An 18,812-nucleotide genomic window follows, 5' to 3' on the forward strand; every position below is an offset into this window, starting at 1 on the left:
AGCTGCGTCTTCGCCTTTCTTATCCCTCATTTTATCCAAGCTTCTGCATTCACTTTTTGTGAAGTAAGACGGCTACTTGAGAGTTCAAACTCTGCTTTCAGATTGCTTTCTTCTACTTAGGGGTGGATTCAAGCCAAAATAGTTTGGGCTTGAATTCATGTTCGGCTTGAACGAATCAAATTCAAACCGAAATTCTAGTTCGAAAGCTCACCAATGATTCTTCTCAAACAATTTTCCTTCTCAATCTTCTTATTCGACAACTCGACATCTTATCCTGCATCACTGTTTACCATTTGAGCTAGTTTGAACTCAAACTCAAGATGGCTTTTTCAGATTCTAGTTGAGCTTGGACTGACTCTTATTCAGATTTGACTCAAATCCACCTCTAATTCCACTAGTTTGGCATTGGATCAGGAGATCTCCCGAGAATGAATGAACAAAGTACGTAAGCAATATGATTGACAGCCATTGTGATTCTAGTGAAGGTCTTCACAGCAGAACAAAACTGTAAGTCACTATGGCAATGAGATTTGGTGCACTTGGGAAAAATATAATAAGGTCTTACCTATCCATCTCTCATGGGAAGTGTAATTAAGATGTAACACAACAAGGCATCACATTTGTATTGTGTTTGGCATATATCCAAATCATTATTAAGAACTTCGGATTTGATCAAGGGAATACATAATATCCACTGGCTTAGGCCATTCATGAAACAGACAACGAATTAGAGTACGGTAATAATTCTCAACATACAAATTATAACGATAAAACTATACGTACATATTTTTGATATACAATTTATGTATACAGATAATGTGTCATCATATGATTGAGTGATTTTGAATTAAAGATAAAGTAACACTTAATCACATGATGATACATCATCTATGTACACAAACTGTATACCGAAAGTGTGTATACATAATATTGCTCATATTAGAATATTCGAAGTACAGCTGAAAGAATTACTTAGAAAAAGGGTGGGAATGCTTCTCTCTTTAATGAGCTGCTATTTCCATCTCAGCCTCTGCCTTCAAAGATTCATCCTTCAAGGGTGAAAAAAAACAAGGGTTCAGAGTCATATCACAGTCAACATATACACCTTAAGCTTACTTCAGACCATCAACTCATTCCAAGATGGACTATAGGTAACTCAGATTGAGCTCTATATTTGATTTTGAAAGCAAGGATCATTAACTCATAGCGAATTTACAAACCTTAGTACAGACATAAATATAATGGACATCAGGGTTATTCCCAAGTACTGCTTCCACTGAGCTTCCCTCATTCTCCATTGGGACAGGATTAGTCAGCTCCCATATTGGATGCTCAGATTTCTCTTCTACCATAAGTTTCTCTGCATATAAAAACAGCAGATGAATAACTGTGCTTTGTGCCTTACCAATAGTCTATAAGGAATGATAAGGAAATCGGATGGTAGGTCAATTAAACAGGAAAATAGCTATCAGGGCTATCACTAATGCATGAATGATATAGTGAACAAAGACAATTTTGTAGGTTGAAATGATCCTGGCGATGGTAACCTTTTGGATCTGTTGATAATTGATATTGGTGCCAAAGCTTAAGAAGCTTGAGAAAAAAATCCAGAAAGTTTAATCATTCTATATGTAAAACACCGTATCAGAAACATAATACTAGACTAGTTTTGAAATCTTGGAATGAAGTGGAGAAATGAATTCAAAAGTAGTTCAATTTCTCAAGAGACTAGTTTAAAATCATTTCACCACAACATGACGCAATGGCAATTTAGCATCTCAGTTTTAAGTAACCAGCCATTGGAGTAATTCACATCCCACCAATGTTTCTCACCAGGCATCAATTTTGAAATAAAAATAAGGAGTATATATTAACAAATATCAAAGCATCAGATGACAGCAAGAATTTTCACCATCCATGACTTAAAACTAAGGAGTGAATTAAGAAAAGCAAGAGGAAACTACATTCAACAACCCCCCAAATATACATCTCCTGCATAAGAAGCAACAAGAAAGGAAAGCCAATGAAAACTATGAAATATTTGAAATAGAGCTTTAATTTACCTATGACATGAAGCTTTATCCTCCACAAGCTGGAATTTCTCAACAAGTTCAGACGATATATCGGTGCTCCATAAGTGACCTATAAATAATTTGTCATTAAAAAGACAAGTCAACAAATGCTTAAAAAATATGGAAGTAGGAAGAGGGAAAAAAAGAATGAAAATGCAAGTATGAAAAGGTACAGCTACCAGAATATACACTCCTTTATCCTTGAGGACCCTATAGTTTGTCATCAACTGCTTCAATATATGGTGAACAGATCAAGAAAAACAAAAAGAAAAAATATTTAAAATTTGTGCATTGTTGTTAATTATTTCTATACACCTCCAAACTTCTGTAAGCATTTGACTGGCATTTTGTTGTGAATTACTTCCACACTGCAGATTAAACATTCGCTATTAGCAACTAGTTCCTGTAACTACCAAAGAATAATACAGCATAATGCCACTCACCAAGATAGAGTCTAGAGTTCCTGAACACCACATTAAACAACATCAACAAGTGCTTAAGAGACACTACCATTTAATCAACGCTAAAATAAAATTAATCTTATAATAAAATAAACTACCTTTATCTATAACAGCGCCGAAGGAACCTGTTTGAAAATCATCCATTTGTTGAACGTCCATTTTAATATCTGATTAATAGTTAAAAAAATCACAGCAACATGCAACTATAACTTCCTATCAAATATAGACAATGTTTATAGCACATCCTCACTAAAATAACAAAATTCTTCAAACAAATATGAGTTATACACTCCCATCCCTCACCCACTCTTTAATAAACTTACAACTAACTTTTATGTTATAATTCAAAATTTGAGAAGTAACCATGTCACAACTTTAATGAATATTACATATATCATTTTAATGGAGATTTCCTTTCAAAAAGAAATGCAAGATCCGCCTATTCCTCGATTGTACTTTGACAACCTGACAATATTACCATGCCAGAATCATACAATCCCCTTTAATAACAAGATCATGTGCAGTATGTAACATTATCTCACTGATATGTTTCTTTTCAACTGGTAAAGGGATTAATTATTTAAGGTAAATTTTAGGATCTCGAGATATTGGGGCTAATGTCTTAATCTTAGGGGTAGAATAGCTGTACATAAATGATAGGGTTGTAAAGGGGGAGTGAGGAAGAAGAAAAATATTAAGGTTTTGTGGGCGACATTAGGCTGATTAGGGAGGTTTTTGGCACCTCGAATGGCTAGAATGGGGAAGCTCTGGCTCCTCAAATTGCAGATTTATCCTATTTTAATCACTTTTATCAGTAAAATCATAGCTGTTTTTGTGGAATAACTGGCTGGGTTGCCTATCAGTAACTAAAATATTATCATATTTCTAACCAAACGATAAACAGAATTGCATCATGCAAGTGATGTAACTAACAATCATTAAAACTGCACCAACAAAGAAGCACTTATGCAATGTAAGATACATTTGAGTTGTGGACAGTGACCAGAATACTTCCTCTGCATAGCTTCAATCACAACCGCTGATATATCAATATTCACCACGTCTTCGTAACCGTCTTCCACCATGCCTTCGCCAAAAGCTGTAAACGAACAAATTTGAAAACAAAATAAAAAAAAAAAAATTAGAAAATGAAAGATCTGAGGGTTCTGTAACAATCAACTACGTTATTTTTTTAGCAAATGTAAAGATCTGATAAATGATTTGATACGATGCGAGCGCACCGGAGTTGCCGCAACCGACGACGAGGATGCGCTGGTGGCGCTGAGGGATGTAGAGGTTGATGAGAGGAGCTAAGGCGGGGTACTTTTGATACCAATCGAACGGGCCAGATTCGTGGGAATAACGGTTGTCCCAGTACCATGATTCACCGTACGCTTGCGTCGTACTTCCAATCGTCATTCCTGTCTCCGTCTCTCAATTGTTCTCTACTTAGGTTTTTTTTTCCTGTTACGCTTGCAGATTTCTTTTCCTATTTTTGGAAATGATACCCGTGTTGGTGTTACCCGCGATGGCACCGAACCGATGGATTGTAGATATCGCAATAGATGGGCATTGTGGTCATTTTCTAAAATATTACAAGCAAGTTCCCTTTCGGTTAACCGTTGACATGCGGGTGCGGCATCACATTTCACTTGGTGTTCCCTCGGCGGATCGAGTAAAGGCACCGGAACGGGTCAGCGCACTTTAAATATATAATCAGTTATTATTTTATTATTAATTTAAAATTATTATATTAGGTAATGATACATAATTGATACATTTAAATTAATATTTTTTTTATAATTATACATAGCTCTATAGTAAATAGAAAGTGAACTCAAATTTTGTGAAATTATGTTCTCATCTAGTAAATTTCTAAACTACAAACACCAACTCAAAATCTAATTCTATTGAAAAAAACATTAAAGGTAAAAGGGAGATGCAACACATATTGTCTATCTTATACTTCAAAAACACAATATCGTCTAACGCAACTAAGGTAAAACAACCAACATGTAACAGCCAACGCTGACCAGAATTGAACATCAAAGAGGAAACATTTTGATATATTTATCTCTTCTTTTTTCCACCTTTCCCAGATTTGGAAGGTCCAGCAGTTGTCAATGTGGATGCTGGCTCCTGCTTCTTAGTTCTACCAGGATGTCTAGGTACCAACTCTGCAACATGAAGCATCAGCTGTTTTCCTGCAATATAGTTAGTCATATCAAAGTCAAACAAAGTCGTCCATGAGATAGTTTCTTGTGCTATTTTGATACACACTGACAAACAGAGATATCGTTTGTTCAGTCCAGATGTGCTATAAGTCAGTTCAACCAATTCAGCAAAAATATTCTCTTTGTTATTGAAGGAAGAAAGCATTATCATTAAGATGCATCCCCATAACTCAGCTTCTTCTTCTACAGGATTGTTCTGTATAGTTCTATCCGGGAGAAAGAGTGATGTAAATGTTAATACTAGCATCATATATCTGAACTGGAAGGTCTCCTAAGCTAAAAACAACAACCTCTTAAGCAATTCTTCTGTCAGAAATACTATATCACCAAACATGTTATTTCATTGAAATATTTAATAAATTTTCAATTTAATATTTAAAAAAAGAAAGTTCAAGGACAACGAGACATTTCCTCCTCATTATTCTTCTGAAAAAACAAGAATAATATATTAATTTCCAGATCACTTGTAGTACAGAGAGAAACAAATTTGAAGATTATGCATCTAAATATTTTACCATTAAGCAACTTCTTTCAAAGCTTCACTGATGAAAGTTAAAAAACATACTAAAATTACTTGTTCAAGGAGTGAGATCATATCTATGAGCACAAAAAAAAGAGTAGAAGAGTCTGGGTGATGCATGACCAAAAAAAAAAAAAAATGTAAATAAGATAGAAAAGGGAAAAAAGGGAGAGAATAAGAACCTAAATAGGAAAACTAAAATTTAACTTTTACAGCTAAAAATTAAGAGCTTGGGTGATGCAAGACCAGAAAAAATGTAAACAAGAAAGAAAAAGGAAAAAAGGGAGATAATAAGAACCTAATTAGGAAAACTAAAATCTAACTTATACAGGTAAAAATTAAAACTCACATCTCTATATTCTGAATATAATCTAAAATAACCACTAGAATCAGGTCTTTTAGGAGATATGCTGTTTAGTATTTATGGAAAGAGGCAATCATAACATCAAATGAAACAATAAAAAGAAGACAGCAAAAGTTAGAAAGAGATTTTCACCGGTGGTAATAGCCTGCCCACGTGATGAGGTTTCTGGATTTAGTAATCTTAGAACACTTGCACATCTAAAATGTGAGATAGATGGAAAATTATCACAATGAAAGTTTAAGTTTTTAAGGAAAGAGTTAAAGAATTCCAGCAAAGGCCTTTTCAGGAGAAAAATACAATTGCCAGTTGCAGAAACCCAGCTACCGAACCTCATAATATGATGCCTTAAAGAAATTCAATGACAGAAAAGTAAAAAAACAGGCTTATATCTGTGCCAAGATAAAATTACTAATGCCTAGTCCCTTCCTGAGAACTCTATATTTTCAACACCATTAACTCCCGCAATCTAAATGTTATTAATCACTTACTTGAGCCAGCTTCTAAGTTTAGACGCTACCATTACCTTCGTGACTTCTTAGTCGCATTTACCAACAACTTGCTTATTGAGTTGATGGAAAGTTAATAGATTCCATAAAAATGCACCCGGTATTCTAAAAATTGTCCTCAATAAAACACTGACAGGCATAGGATAAAGACTCATCAAATCTATAATTTGAGGTATCAATTATTTAACAGTCTGTTGATGCAAAGGCACAAAACACAAACACTACAGAGTAAAAACACTTCCAAGTTATGTTATGTACACTTATAATAAATAATCATTTGGGTACCAATAATAATATATCACTATGCGATTAGATATTACTTTATTTTTAATTCAAAATCACACAATCACACAGTGAAATATTATCATTAGTAACCAAATTGATATTCATTGTAAGTGTACATAGTTTTATTAGGGAGAAAACATAAGCTCATTATTCACAACTAATTTAACAAAATCTTTTGATGTGTAAACCTACTTGCATTAACAATAAGTACTAATTTATGTACTAATCATGATGTGTCATTTTGTGATAGAGTTTTACTTTATCTCTAATTCAAAAGCATCAAATCACGTAGTAACACCTCATTATTAGTATCTTAGTACTAATTTTTATTGCAAATAGTTTATATTGTATTTTGAAACTACAGCTTTATGCTAGCAACCAATCAAGTCAAAAAACACAGCCACGTCTTCACCAATCATTCATAAGTATTTCTATTCAGGCAGGATATAAGAAAATCATTGACCCAAAAGAAGAGCAGAACAATAGCCAAAACACAGTAAACTACACTTACTGCAAGTAACAGCTGGATTGTAGAAAGTCCCATCTTCCTTCTTCAGTTTCACCCTCACTCTCCCTCTTTGCATGAAATCCCTAGGATACGCCTTATCAATCTTTAACAATAAAACACTCAAATCAATTAAAACTAAATAAAATCCAATGACATAATGGGAAGTGAATGGGAATTCATTAAATAGCAAACCTCAATTGCATACGGGATTTTAAGATAGTTACAGCAATCTCCAATCTCAACACAATTAGGGTTTTCACATGCTTTGCTCACGCTAATTCGCCTCCCTTCGGCTATCGTTTTCTTAGAGTTCAAGTAAACTGGATATATCACGACCCATTTCTTAATATCAGCCACATTACCATCCATCTCCCCGACCAAAATCTACACAAATCGAAACGTAATTGAATACAACGGATCAGAATGTGAACATGCAATTTGAAAAATACAAAAATGCATAAAAGACAGATCAGAGGAGCTTAGATATCTTCAAATACGATAAGCTTTCAAATAGAAATCAATACCCGAGGAAACCCTTGATCGTCTGTAATTCGTCGCAGTCAACCTGCGTCAAAACGAGAAGCCAAAATTCAGAATTTATTTTTATTGTTTCAGTCTGAAGGGCCGGGTTTCAGCAGGCGGTTCGAGCAAGGTGTTTAAAAGGCCGGTTCCGGGCATAAAAATTAGATAAACTTGAAAATTAGACTAACTTGATATTAAAAAAAAATTTTTTAAGTAAGCAAGTATTGGATGAGTAAACAATTAGATTTGAATTGGTAGATCTATTTCCCACCCAACTTAACTATTTCCAAACACCCACCCTAACTATGGAAACATCAAACCACCCATTAGGCTAATTAACGAAACCTCTACGGCTGGTTAAATTTAACGAAACCCTAACGGTGGTAAGGGTAAAATTTTTATTTTCTCTATAATATTAAAAATAAACTAAAATAGAATATACTTTTGCCCCCTTAAACTTTAAAAACTAAAATTTTCCCTCAACCTAAGTTTTAAAAAATCACAGTTTCACTTTAGGGTTTCGTTTTGAAATCTCTGACGACATCTCCGGCTCCATTGTCGACGACCTCTCCCTTCCGAAGCATCCTCTCCTTCCGGCGATCTCTTTCCTCCTATTTGGACTCCCGATCGAGGTCGAAAAAAGTCGTGGAAGACAAAGAACTTCGTCGGACGAAGTTCTTCATCTTCCCAGTCGTTGTCGTCTGGGATGACGATCGTCTCCACAGACGAAGACGAGACGACTCGTCGTCCTCTGGGAAGACGAGTCGTCTTCATCTGGGAAGGCGATCGTCTTCCTAGACGACGAAGACGAGATCAATCGATCTTGTCTTCGTCATCTGAGAAGACGATTTCTCTTCCCAGATGATGAAGACGAGATCGATCGATCTTATCTTCATTGTCTGAGAAGACGATTTCTCTTCCCAAACGACGTCTCTCTGCGCCGGATAGGTTTGGGTGGAGTTGAGGGGGGCCGTCGGTAGAAGAAAAACCGTCGGGAGGGGAAAACAGCCGACGATGGCCTCGGAGAAAGTGAAAGGGTTTGGAAATAAACCTTAGGGGGGAAATGCGATTTTTTCAAACTTAGCTTAGGAAAAAAATATTAGTTTTTAAACTTTTAAGGGGAAAATGAGATTAAATTTTTAGATGTTAGAGTTTTGTTAAATTTAACCGGTCATAGGTGGGTGTTTGGTATTTTTATAGTTAAAGGATAGAAACTTGAGATTGTAGCATACCTTGGGTGGGAAATAGTCGTTTGGTCTTAATAATTGTCAAAACTCATTTATTTATTGTTGTCCATATCTATATATAATCATTTTAAAATTGTATAAATATTATCTAGTTTTGTTTAGCTAATTTATTTAATCACTTTATTTTTATCATTATGATTATCCATCTTTTACTCACAATTCTTTCAATTTTCACAATCATCAACCCTCTAGTCTCTTTGACCATACATCCTCATATTTTAAAACTAAAATAAATCCATATATATATATATATATATATATATATATATATCATTTAAGTTTGGTCCAATTATGGGCAGAGAATTTAATTTCTTTTTCATTTTTTAAATTTTTAAAAAAATAAAAATGATGATTTTGCTATGTTAGACAAGTAGAATATTGGTGAAAAACTATAATTTATGTATCAAGGAAGGGTTAAAAAAATATTGCTTTTTCTTTAGTAATATCTTCTTTTGACATACATGGTTCTTTTTATACATATTTATAATTAATACTAATTTGAATATAAATAAAATGTGTGCAAAGATATTAGTATTATAGACAAAGCAAATACAAAGTAAAAGGGGTTTTATTTTTATTATAAAAAAACCAAATAAAATACCAATAATAGATCTAGTTTAAATCCATCTAATATTAAAATCTGAATTTAAAGTTAAATTAATTTTAAATCAAATTTAATTTTTAATTTATTAATCTCAAATTATTGAATCTTTGCTATTCAAACCACTCTTAAAGGCTTTTATTCGGATTTGTCATACATAATATCCACTCTTGTTATTTAGAAATTTTATGGTAATTTTGTTATTAACCCTTATTACATCACAGCACAAGAAAACCATTTGACTCAAAAAGGGGAAATATTTTTTTATCAGGTTTACAAATCTGCCCCTCCTCCGGACCAATACTATTACGTGGCTGTCACCTGCAACGACAATCTCAATTCCCCTAAATTACAGAGTTGAAAATGGAGGGAAATTGAATTAATGAAAATGGAAGAAGAAGAAGAAGAAAAAGAAAGAATACAACTCTGTTTCCAGTGTCTTCATCATCGAATAAAATCGGATTTTTCCGATCAACTAATTTTTTCTTATGGCTTCTCTCATTCTCCTCTCCCCTTCGCCTCCTCCGCCGTTGTTCAGGTTTTAAACTTCTTTCTTCTCTTTCTAATGATCAATCAATCTACAAGTATTTGCCTTTAATTTTAATATTTTATCATTCCTCCAGATGTCGAATTCTAATGGCGAGCCTTCTTCCGCTTCTCAGTTCATTCTGGTGTATGTCCCCAGCCATCAAGACGATTGTCTCACCAAATACGTGTAAGATTATTTTTAATCTTCATAATTAGCTTCAGAATTGTCTTGATTAGGAAAAATTAATTAAAAGTTTTCTAAAAATGATGTGTGACTGTCAGAGTTTTGTCTTTCCTTTTGTAGTGATGAATATGCTTTGGAAACTAATGGAAGTGGTGATGATGACGACCAAACAACTTCACGGAATTTATTATCTCATAAAACACAGAATTTGTCAAATTGGGGTGGGAAATTTTCTGTGGATGGAGTAGGATATGGAGTTTTGATGTGTAACCATTCTAGGAGATTCTCTTGCTTAAGAACAATCACTGCATTGTTTCCAGTTTCTCATGTTGGTGTTTGTTCTTACTCTGCTTTTGAAGAGTTTGCTTCTGATTTTTTGTCTGGGTGTCTTGAGGATCATGTGTTGTGTTCTCTTAGTCTACTCATTGAAGGGAAAGCTTCAGGGCGAGATAGTGTAAATTTTATAAATCTACTTGGGATGCCGTCATTTGATGAGAGTAGCATCCCTGGTTGCCTGAGGCATCCAAACATATCTCCAGTTATCGGGTTGATTAAAACATCTGGTTATATTAATTTAGTGCTTCCAAAAACTCCATATACCTTGGAAAATATTCTTCATTTTAGCCCCTGTGCCTTAAAATCTGAGTGGCATATAAAGTTTTTAATGTATCAGTTGCTGTCTGCCATAGCTTATTTGCATGGTTTAGGTGTTGCCCATGGCAGTATATGTCCAGCCAATGTCATGTTGACTGAGTTGTGCTGGTCTTGGCTGTGTGTTTATGATAAGCCTTTGTTAGGATTCAATTTAAGCTCTAGAGAAGGCAGAGGCACTAATTCTACTTCCTCACTTATGGGTTGCTGCATTGAGGGTTGTTCTTCTCGAGGACTTTACGCTGATTTGAAGCTTTCCCCACCTATGGACTGGCACTTTCAGTTTGATCGATGGTGGAGAGGAGAGTTAAGTAATTTTGAGTATCTACTATTCTTAAATAGATTAGCTGGAAGAAGGTGGGGGGACTACACATTTCATACTGTAATGCCATGGGTGATAGATTTTAGCATGAAACCTGAGGAGAATTCTGACTCAGGATGGCGAGATTTAAGCAAAAGCAAATGGAGGTTAGCAAAAGGAGATGAACAGTTGGACTTCACCTATTCAACTTCTGAGATTCCTCATCATGTATCAGATGAGTGCCTTTCAGAACTGGCTGTATGCAGTTATAAAGCTAGGAGGCTACCTTTGAGTGTTCTGCGTACAGCTGTGCGTTCTGTTTATGAACCAAATGAGTATCCTTCTACCATGCAAAGACTTTACCAGTGGACTCCTGATGAGTGCATCCCAGAATTTTTCTGTGATCCCCAAATTTTTTATTCTGTACACTCGGGTATGACTGATTTGGCTGTACCTTCATGGGCTGGTAGTCCTGAGGAATTTATACAATTTCATCGTGAAGCTTTGGAAAGCCATCGGGTCTCAAGCCAAATTCATCATTGGATAGATATCACCTTTGGGTACAAAATGTCAGGGCAGGCAGCTGTTTCTGCCAAGAACGTCATGTTGTCTTCATCTGAGCCAACAAACCGAAGTCGGTTGGACGCCGTCAGCTTTTCACTCTACCACACCCTGCACGTCAAAGCACAACCTGGAAGAAACAGTCTAGTAACAGTGAATCAGCTAGATTTTGGTGCCAAGTTAATAAAGTAGATAACAAAAATTCTATTCTCTTTGAAGCTGCCAATTTACAAGAGTTAGAAGAGGCATCTGCTTTTTCTGAACATGCCCGACATTTGAGTCCTCTGTATAATTATCATCAAGATGACTCAGCAATGCACATCTTTCCAGAAAATGGTTTTTCAAGTGAGATTGTCAAAGGAAGTAGTTCCAGTTCATTTTCTGTTGACAATCAACATGTGGTGCCATTTGATATCAGTTTGGATTATCTTCTTGAGCATATTGAAGCTGAAGACACAGCTTCCATGGAATATCAGGAGTTACTTCGTTGGAGGGAAAAGTCATCTCATTCAAGGATTTTATCTGAAGATATTGCGAAGGATATATTTTCCATTGGTTGTCTCTTGGCAGAGCTACATTTGCAAAGGCCACTTTTTGATTCAACTTCATTGACAGTGTACTTGGAAATTGGTGTCTTACCTGGTGTGTTGCAGGAACTTCCTCCTGACACAAAATTACTTGTTGAAGCATGTATTGAAAAAGACTGGTCAAGGTACATGCTTATTATATTAATGATACTAGATGTAGAATTAGGCTTCAAGGTTATTCTTTTATGTCTTCTTTACTTCATTTGCATATTTATCTGGTATGGCTAATTATTAAAGTACATGTCAGAACATTATTTTATTTCTGTTTACATAAATTTATTAGGAGACTATCTGCCAAAAGTCTTCTGGAATCTCCATATTTTCCAACAACAGTCAAGTCATCCTACTTGTTTATCGCCCCACTTCAGATCATAGCAAAAAATGGATCTCGTCTTCGTTACGCTGCAAATTTTGCAAAACAAGGAGCCTTGAAAGCAATGGGAACATTTGCAGCTGAAATGTGTGCTCCCTACTGTTTACCTCTTGTATTGACTCCTTTATCAGATACTGAAGCTGAATGGGCTTACATACTGCTGAAAGAGTTCATAAAATGCTTGACACCAAAAGCTGTGGAGACAATGATTTTGCCTACTATCCAGAAGATTTTACAGGCAAGTCATGAACTTTATTTTTTAACATTCTCATCTTTATAGGGCTTTTGTTCTGAATTCCTGCTCATCAAGTCACTGGTTTCAGACTACAGGTTATTCACATCTGAAGGTCTCTCTTCTTCAAGACTCATTTGTGCGAGAGATATGGAAGAGGGTTGGTAAGCAAGCATATCTGGAAACAATACATCCTCTGGTCATATCAAATTTGTATGTTGCTCCTCATAAAATCTCGGCTTCTGCTGCTTCTGTGCTGCTTATTGGCTCTAGTGAAGAGCTTGGTGTACCAATAACAGTTCATCAGGTTAAACATAAAGCACAGCTATGCATATGTATACACATGGAATTTCTTTTTATGTTTATAATGCACTGATTTTTGAGGTTCAATGCAGACAATCCTCCCTCTAATTCAATGCTTTGGGAGAGGAATCTGTCCTGATGGAATTGATGTGCTGGTTAGAATTGGTATTTTCAGTTCATTTGATTGTGGGTCTGATGTCTTTTGTGGAAATTTCAAGTTCATCTTCTAAGCTGCTCCAATGTTTTGACTTTACAGGTGGCCTTTTGGGGGAGACCTTTATTGTCAGGCAAATGCTGCCACTGCTAAAATATGTTGCTCGTTCCTGTCTTAATGTTTCATTCACAAATAAGTCCGAGCCAATACAGAGCTGGGGAACTTTATGCCTTATTGATTGTCTAATGACAGTAGATGGTCTAGTTGCCTTCTTGCCGAGAGAGGTGGTTGTAAAGGAGCTCATTGAGGTATTTTTTTATTTTTAGTTCCATCTTAATTTTCTTTAAGTTAGCAACTGTTAACAATGTTTAAGATTTAAAGTTCATCCTGTATGATTATGCAGGATCAAAGCTGCCTGTATGTTGCAGTTCTTATGCATACAAGTTTGGAAATTGCGGCGCTTCAGGTTTTCAAACTTCTGTTTTCGTTTATTTCCTTGTTCTGCTGTAATGTGGGGTTTTTCTCTTCATGACATTGAAATACCACTGCAAACAAATCAATAATGAATTGTTATTTGAAAACGCATCTTAAAGTGTTGGCAATATGAAGTTTTTTAGTTATTAATCTGAGACTTACCTGATGCAAGTAGGTTTATTTGTCTCTAATGAGGCACCAAACACACTGCTGCCAACATGAAACCACATGAAGCATATACCTTTTAAGGAGCTTCCATATGCACCTGGTGCAACTGTCCTAATTTTGGCATAGATAATTGACTTATTAAACCATTCTGTAAAAACTGATTCAATTTTCTGTTTCTTATGTCAACCATTTTCATATCAGTCCTGTGATAAAATTATTTTGTGTGTTTCCCATGGGAGCAAAGAAATTGTGAAGTTTAAACTAATATATTATACCCTCTGTTGTCAAGGTTGCTGCTACTGCTCTCACGACAATTTGTCAGCGGATTGGACCAGAGTTGACAGCATTGCATGTTCTTCCACGACTAAAGGAACTATTTGATGAGCTTGCTTTCTCACAGGAAACTGTCAACCGTTCTGGTTCTTTTGGAAGAAGCTTGAAGATTCCAAAAACAAAAGTCGATGGGGAGTCTCAAATTGAAAGCTGGAGGGATCTTGTGTGAGTGCTTGGGAAATTTCATACCATTTGCTTAGAATCCTATTTTGGCACTGCAATAATACTTCCCATCTCTTGACCGGAAGTTATCATTTATTATTGTAAGCTTTTGGCATATATTGATTTTGCTTGTACATTTGCAGGTTGCTTCTTTATCCTTCCTTTGCATCTCTTCTTGGGATTGAAAAACTTCGGCGGTGTTGTGCCACATGGTTACTTCTTGAGCAGTTTCTTCTACGATGTCATAATTGGAAGGTATATGGGCTTCTCATTTTCCTAGATTAGTCTGGGTTGTTGCATTTAATATTCATGTAATGTACACTACCATGCAAATAAGGTTTTGCATCTCATTTTTCTGAATTTGTTATGATTCAGTGGGAAAATGCTGGAGAATCATCTCGAATTGCTTCAGAGACCACAGCTGCTAAGAGGCCTTTAATGAGTAAGGGCTCAAGCTCTGAGTATAATCCAGCCAAACTTTTGCTTAATGGGGTCGGGTGGTCAATTCCACAATCCCAAGGAAGTAGAAGTGCCAAAAACTTGATGCCTCAGAGATGGGTTTATGATGTTCATCAGAGTTCCGTTCAAAGGCATGAAGTGACCTCTAACCTAATGAGACTTGAACCCTCGTTTTGGTTCCCTAATCCAGTTGCTAGTTGGGATGAGCCAGACTTTGTTGGGCGAGTAGGGAGTTTGAAAGATGAATTTACTTGGAAGATCAGGGCATCTGTTATATCATCAGTCCGTGCGCATCATGGAGCTTTAAGATCTTTAGCTGTTTGCCAAGATGAGTGTACAGTTTTCACTGCAGGCATTGGTCCAGGATTCAAAGGAACCGTTCAAAAGTGGGAACTAACTAGAATTAATTGTGTATCTGGCTATTATGGTCATGAGGAGGTCAGTATATCCTATTATTATGTTATACTGCTATGTGCAGTCTGAATTCTGATTTACTAGTCTTAGCAAGTATGATTACACAAAGAGCACACATAATATATAAATGTAAGTTGAATTTGACCATTTTGTATGAGGACGAGATTCATGCCTCGAGGGTAAGGTTGCTTAGTTATGGATGTTGCAGCACCCTTTGAATTTATTATGACATAAGAGAGAACTGGCTTCTAAATATATTGCCATGTAACTGAGATTAAGGGCTTGAATGTATTTTTTTTAGGAATACTCGGAATGGTACGCTATATGTATTTACTCTTTATTGTTATGTTTTTTTGGTAATCATTTGTTATGGTTTGTATAATTTCAGTTTCATAATATTTCCAGTCCTATCATGTAAAGATAGTTTTTCGTGAATGACTAAAGGTAGTGGGTATTTCTACTTTTCTTCAGAATTGCTAAGACTAATTCTGCTACATTTTTGGATATTGTTTTTGGGCTTTGGGGTTTATGTATTGTTCTAATTGGTTGTATAACTTTTAGGTTGTAAACGACATTTGTGTCTTATCATCCAGTGGAAGGATAGCATCCTGTGATGGAACTGTACATGTTTGGAATAGCCAAACGGGGAAGCTTTTATCGGTATTTGCTGAACCATCCATGGATTCTACTCATCTTGGAAGTCCGTTATCTCCTGTTTCAAAGATTAATGCTGATCAGGTCAATATGCTGAATTCCAATACTCTATCAAGTGGAATATTGACTAGTGCATTTGATGGGAGCTTATACACTTGTTTGCATCATTTAGCATGTGATGAAAGGCTTGTAGTTGGCACTGGAAATGGTTCTCTCAGGTTAAAGCTGACTGTTGATTGATGTATTACATCAAGCCAATGTGTATAACAGAAAGTGTTAATTCTTACGGAATTCAATTTTTGTTTCTTCTTCATATGAAACAGATTTATTGATATTGCCCAAGGCCAAAAGCTTCATTTATGGAGGGGTGAATCTACGGAATCAGGTTTTCCTTCTCTTGTCTCAGCTATTTGCTCATGTGGGTTAGGCAAAATGCAAGCTGGTGGAGCTATTGCTTCATCATCATGGATTGCAGCTGGATTGAGTTCTGGTCAATGTCGGTTATTTGATGTGAGGAGTGGAAATGTTATCGCTTCTTGGAGGGCTCATGATGGATATGTGACAAAGGTATGTACGGTTTGCAGAAAAGACAATTTTTAATTTTAATTGGGGTTTCATCAGCTTTTTGCGTGTGTAGTTGGCTGCACCCGAGGACCATTTGCTTGTTTCTAGCTCCCTTGACAAGACATTGCGGATTTGGGACTTGAGAAGGTAAGGCAAACTTCTTTTCTGGTGATTTCAACTTCTATGAATTCTTATACATGCATGTATCTATGATCTCAGCTTTGAGACATTCCGGTTGCTTCAGAAATGAATTCGTTTTACATTGTAAACACATGCAACTCATCAGATTTTTAATGACAATTGTTAGGGATTAGATACATAAGTTTTTGTCAATTAGCTCTATCTAGGTTTGTTTACGGTCAGAATTTGTGGCTCTTGTCATTCATGCCTTCTCTTTTAAAGTCTGCTTTTTTTTTTTAATTTTTGGGCCATTCTCTTGGCCATTATAAGTAATGGATTCTTTTTTTTTTATTTACAGCTCTTTGTAATTGTGATGGTGTAAAATTTAGAGAGGAAATGAAAGAAACATTATTCAGTGTAATTGTCTGACTTTGTCTTAAATGATTTTGGTATAGACCAGGGAATCCCTCGTGTATCATGCAATAGTTTCATGTATCTAAATCTTTCTTTGTGGGCTTTCTTTTTCTTGTTCATGTGGCATTTTAGGCTTAGGCATTTCCAATCTTTTGGTTTGGTTTTACTATTCCAGATAAAATTTCTCAACTATATTCTGGTTCTTGCCCAAAAAATACTTTCATCACAGGAAGGGATTTTAAAGAAGAATGGAACTTTTCCTTCTGACTCTTTCAATTGGTTTACCTTTCCTGTAGGAATTGGCCATCACAACCCCTAGTTTTCAAAGGACATACAGATGGAATATCTGGTTTCTCTGTTTGGGGCCAGGATGTTATTTCAATTTCAAAGAACAAGATTGGACTTTCCTCTTTGTCTAAGTCCGCGGATGGGGTACTTAATCAACATTATATTTAGTTCTTTCACTGCCTGCTTTGAGCATATTATCTGCATCGCAAAGCCTTGCATGCTCTTAGCATAGTGTTTTTGATCTTTTTTTGTCTAACTGTGTGAATGCACTTTATATCAGGATGGGCAGCATCGAATTGTACCGCAGAAACTCTATATGGCCGATCATGGAACAAAAAACTTGTCAGTGTTGTCAAGCATAAGTATTCTACCCTTCTCGCGCTTGTTTCTTGTTGGAACGGAAGATGGTTATCTAAGAATCTGTTGTTAGAAATGGCTTGATTGATCAACCTTAGAGCGGGACTGGGAGAAAATTTCAGTTCTGAGCTTATTTCCATCTTTCAGTTAAAGTTGGTAGAGAGAAATGGATGTAAATAAGAATATACAAATAGGCTTAACGTATGATTCTTTAACAAAATTATTTATGCATCTTCCTCACAGCAACAAGACTGTAAGGTAAATGTAATTTCAATTCACCTTTTTCATAGCCAAACAATTGGTAAGGATCTGTTTCCTTTAAGGCAGATAGGCAATATTTTTCACTTGTAATCAGGGTTGGATTCGAGCCGAACTTGCATAATAGACTCGAGTTCGAGCTCGAGCTTGTAAAAGTAAAGCTCGAACTTGGATCGAATTCAACTCAGCTCATTTCAAACTCGAGTTTTTAATTAGCTCGTTATTAAAATGACGTTGTTTTAATATATATTGACCGAAACGACGTCGTTTTGTATCAAAATTTTTAATTCACAAATTTGACAAGCAACTCGAGCTCAAAAGTGTTAACTGGAGTTCGGGCTTGAGGTCGAGCGAGTTTGTATAGAGATGACTCATTTCGGGTTTGTTCAAACTAAGATTAAACTCGAGCTTGAATGGATTCGGTTTGAATTCAACCCTACTTGTAATTTGATTTATATGTCATTTCAATCTCAGAAGAAAAACCCCCTAATTCATAATTACTTCCTAAATTTTCCATTATAATTATGTGTCCATATATCTTTTATATTTTGATATCTATGATTGAAATTAGCCGCATTGAAATTACGAGTAGATTTGAGTTGATTTTAACTTAAATAAGAGTCAGTTTGATCTTAACTCGAATTTAAAATAATCAATTTAAGATCGAGTTTGATTAAGACATTAATTCGCATATTAGATTAATGTTTTACCTCTGTATAATGTTATATTAATTGATATGTCATTATATAATTCAATTTTGCACTAATATTTTTGCCTATAATCCAAAAATTGAATCGATCAAAAGACTAATTTGGGTCTTGATTGATTTAATCAGTTAACAAAACAATTTATTATTAAATAAACATTAGAATAATATTCAATCAAGCAAAATTATAGTTTGATAATATGTAGTATATATTATTTACTAGATTAATTTGAGGTTTAATAATTGC

General features: G+C 35.4%; 3 protein-coding genes across 4 annotated transcripts; 1 reads left to right on the plus strand and 2 right to left on the minus strand.

Moving 5' to 3' along the window:
* Positions 1-639: 639 nt before the first annotated feature.
* Positions 640-4,179, minus strand: LOC123221053 (EEF1A lysine methyltransferase 4). Of its 2 annotated transcripts, none has more exons than XM_044643726.1 (9): positions 3,775-4,179; positions 3,516-3,632; positions 2,632-2,658; positions 2,516-2,535; positions 2,388-2,440; positions 2,252-2,282; positions 2,064-2,142; positions 1,221-1,360; positions 640-1,049 (listed from the first exon to the last, which is right to left on the minus strand). In XM_044643726.1, the coding sequence occupies exons 1-9, from the start codon at positions 3,950-3,952 to the stop codon at positions 1,002-1,004; spliced, it is 693 nt and encodes a 230-aa protein (XP_044499661.1). In that variant the 5' UTR covers positions 3,953-4,179; the 3' UTR covers positions 640-1,001. The 2 variants fall into 2 exon arrangements, with proteins under 2 accessions (XP_044499661.1, XP_044499660.1); XM_044643725.1 differs by having other exon boundaries at positions 2,632-2,700; positions 3,775-4,174.
* Positions 4,180-4,438: 259 nt separating this feature from the next.
* On the minus strand, positions 4,439-7,619 carry LOC123221055 (signal recognition particle 19 kDa protein). The gene is made up of 4 exons (XM_044643727.1): positions 7,475-7,619; positions 7,143-7,334; positions 6,954-7,053; positions 4,439-4,737 (listed from the first exon to the last, which is right to left on the minus strand). The coding sequence occupies exons 2-4, from the start codon at positions 7,317-7,319 to the stop codon at positions 4,604-4,606; spliced, it is 411 nt and encodes a 136-aa protein (XP_044499662.1). The 5' UTR covers positions 7,320-7,334; positions 7,475-7,619; the 3' UTR covers positions 4,439-4,603.
* A 1,973-nt stretch (positions 7,620-9,592) lies between these two features.
* Positions 9,593-17,896, plus strand: LOC123220708 (protein GFS12). Its single transcript, XM_044643264.1, is given in 17 exon segments — positions 9,593-9,858; positions 9,944-10,035; positions 10,153-11,609; positions 11,612-12,257; positions 12,416-12,743; positions 12,829-13,044; positions 13,133-13,205; positions 13,297-13,502; positions 13,598-13,660; positions 14,126-14,334; positions 14,475-14,586; positions 14,707-15,228; positions 15,766-16,076; positions 16,182-16,425; positions 16,496-16,569; positions 17,253-17,388; positions 17,525-17,896. Coding segments are annotated over 17 exon segments (4,995 nt in total). The 5' UTR covers positions 9,593-9,702; the 3' UTR covers positions 17,675-17,896.
* Positions 17,897-18,812: the final 916 nt, after the last annotated feature.

The sequence above is a fragment of the Mangifera indica genome, chromosome 7 (genome assembly GCF_011075055.1).
Source record: "Mangifera indica cultivar Alphonso chromosome 7, CATAS_Mindica_2.1, whole genome shotgun sequence".
NCBI lineage: Eukaryota > Viridiplantae > Streptophyta > Magnoliopsida > Sapindales > Anacardiaceae > Mangifera > Mangifera indica.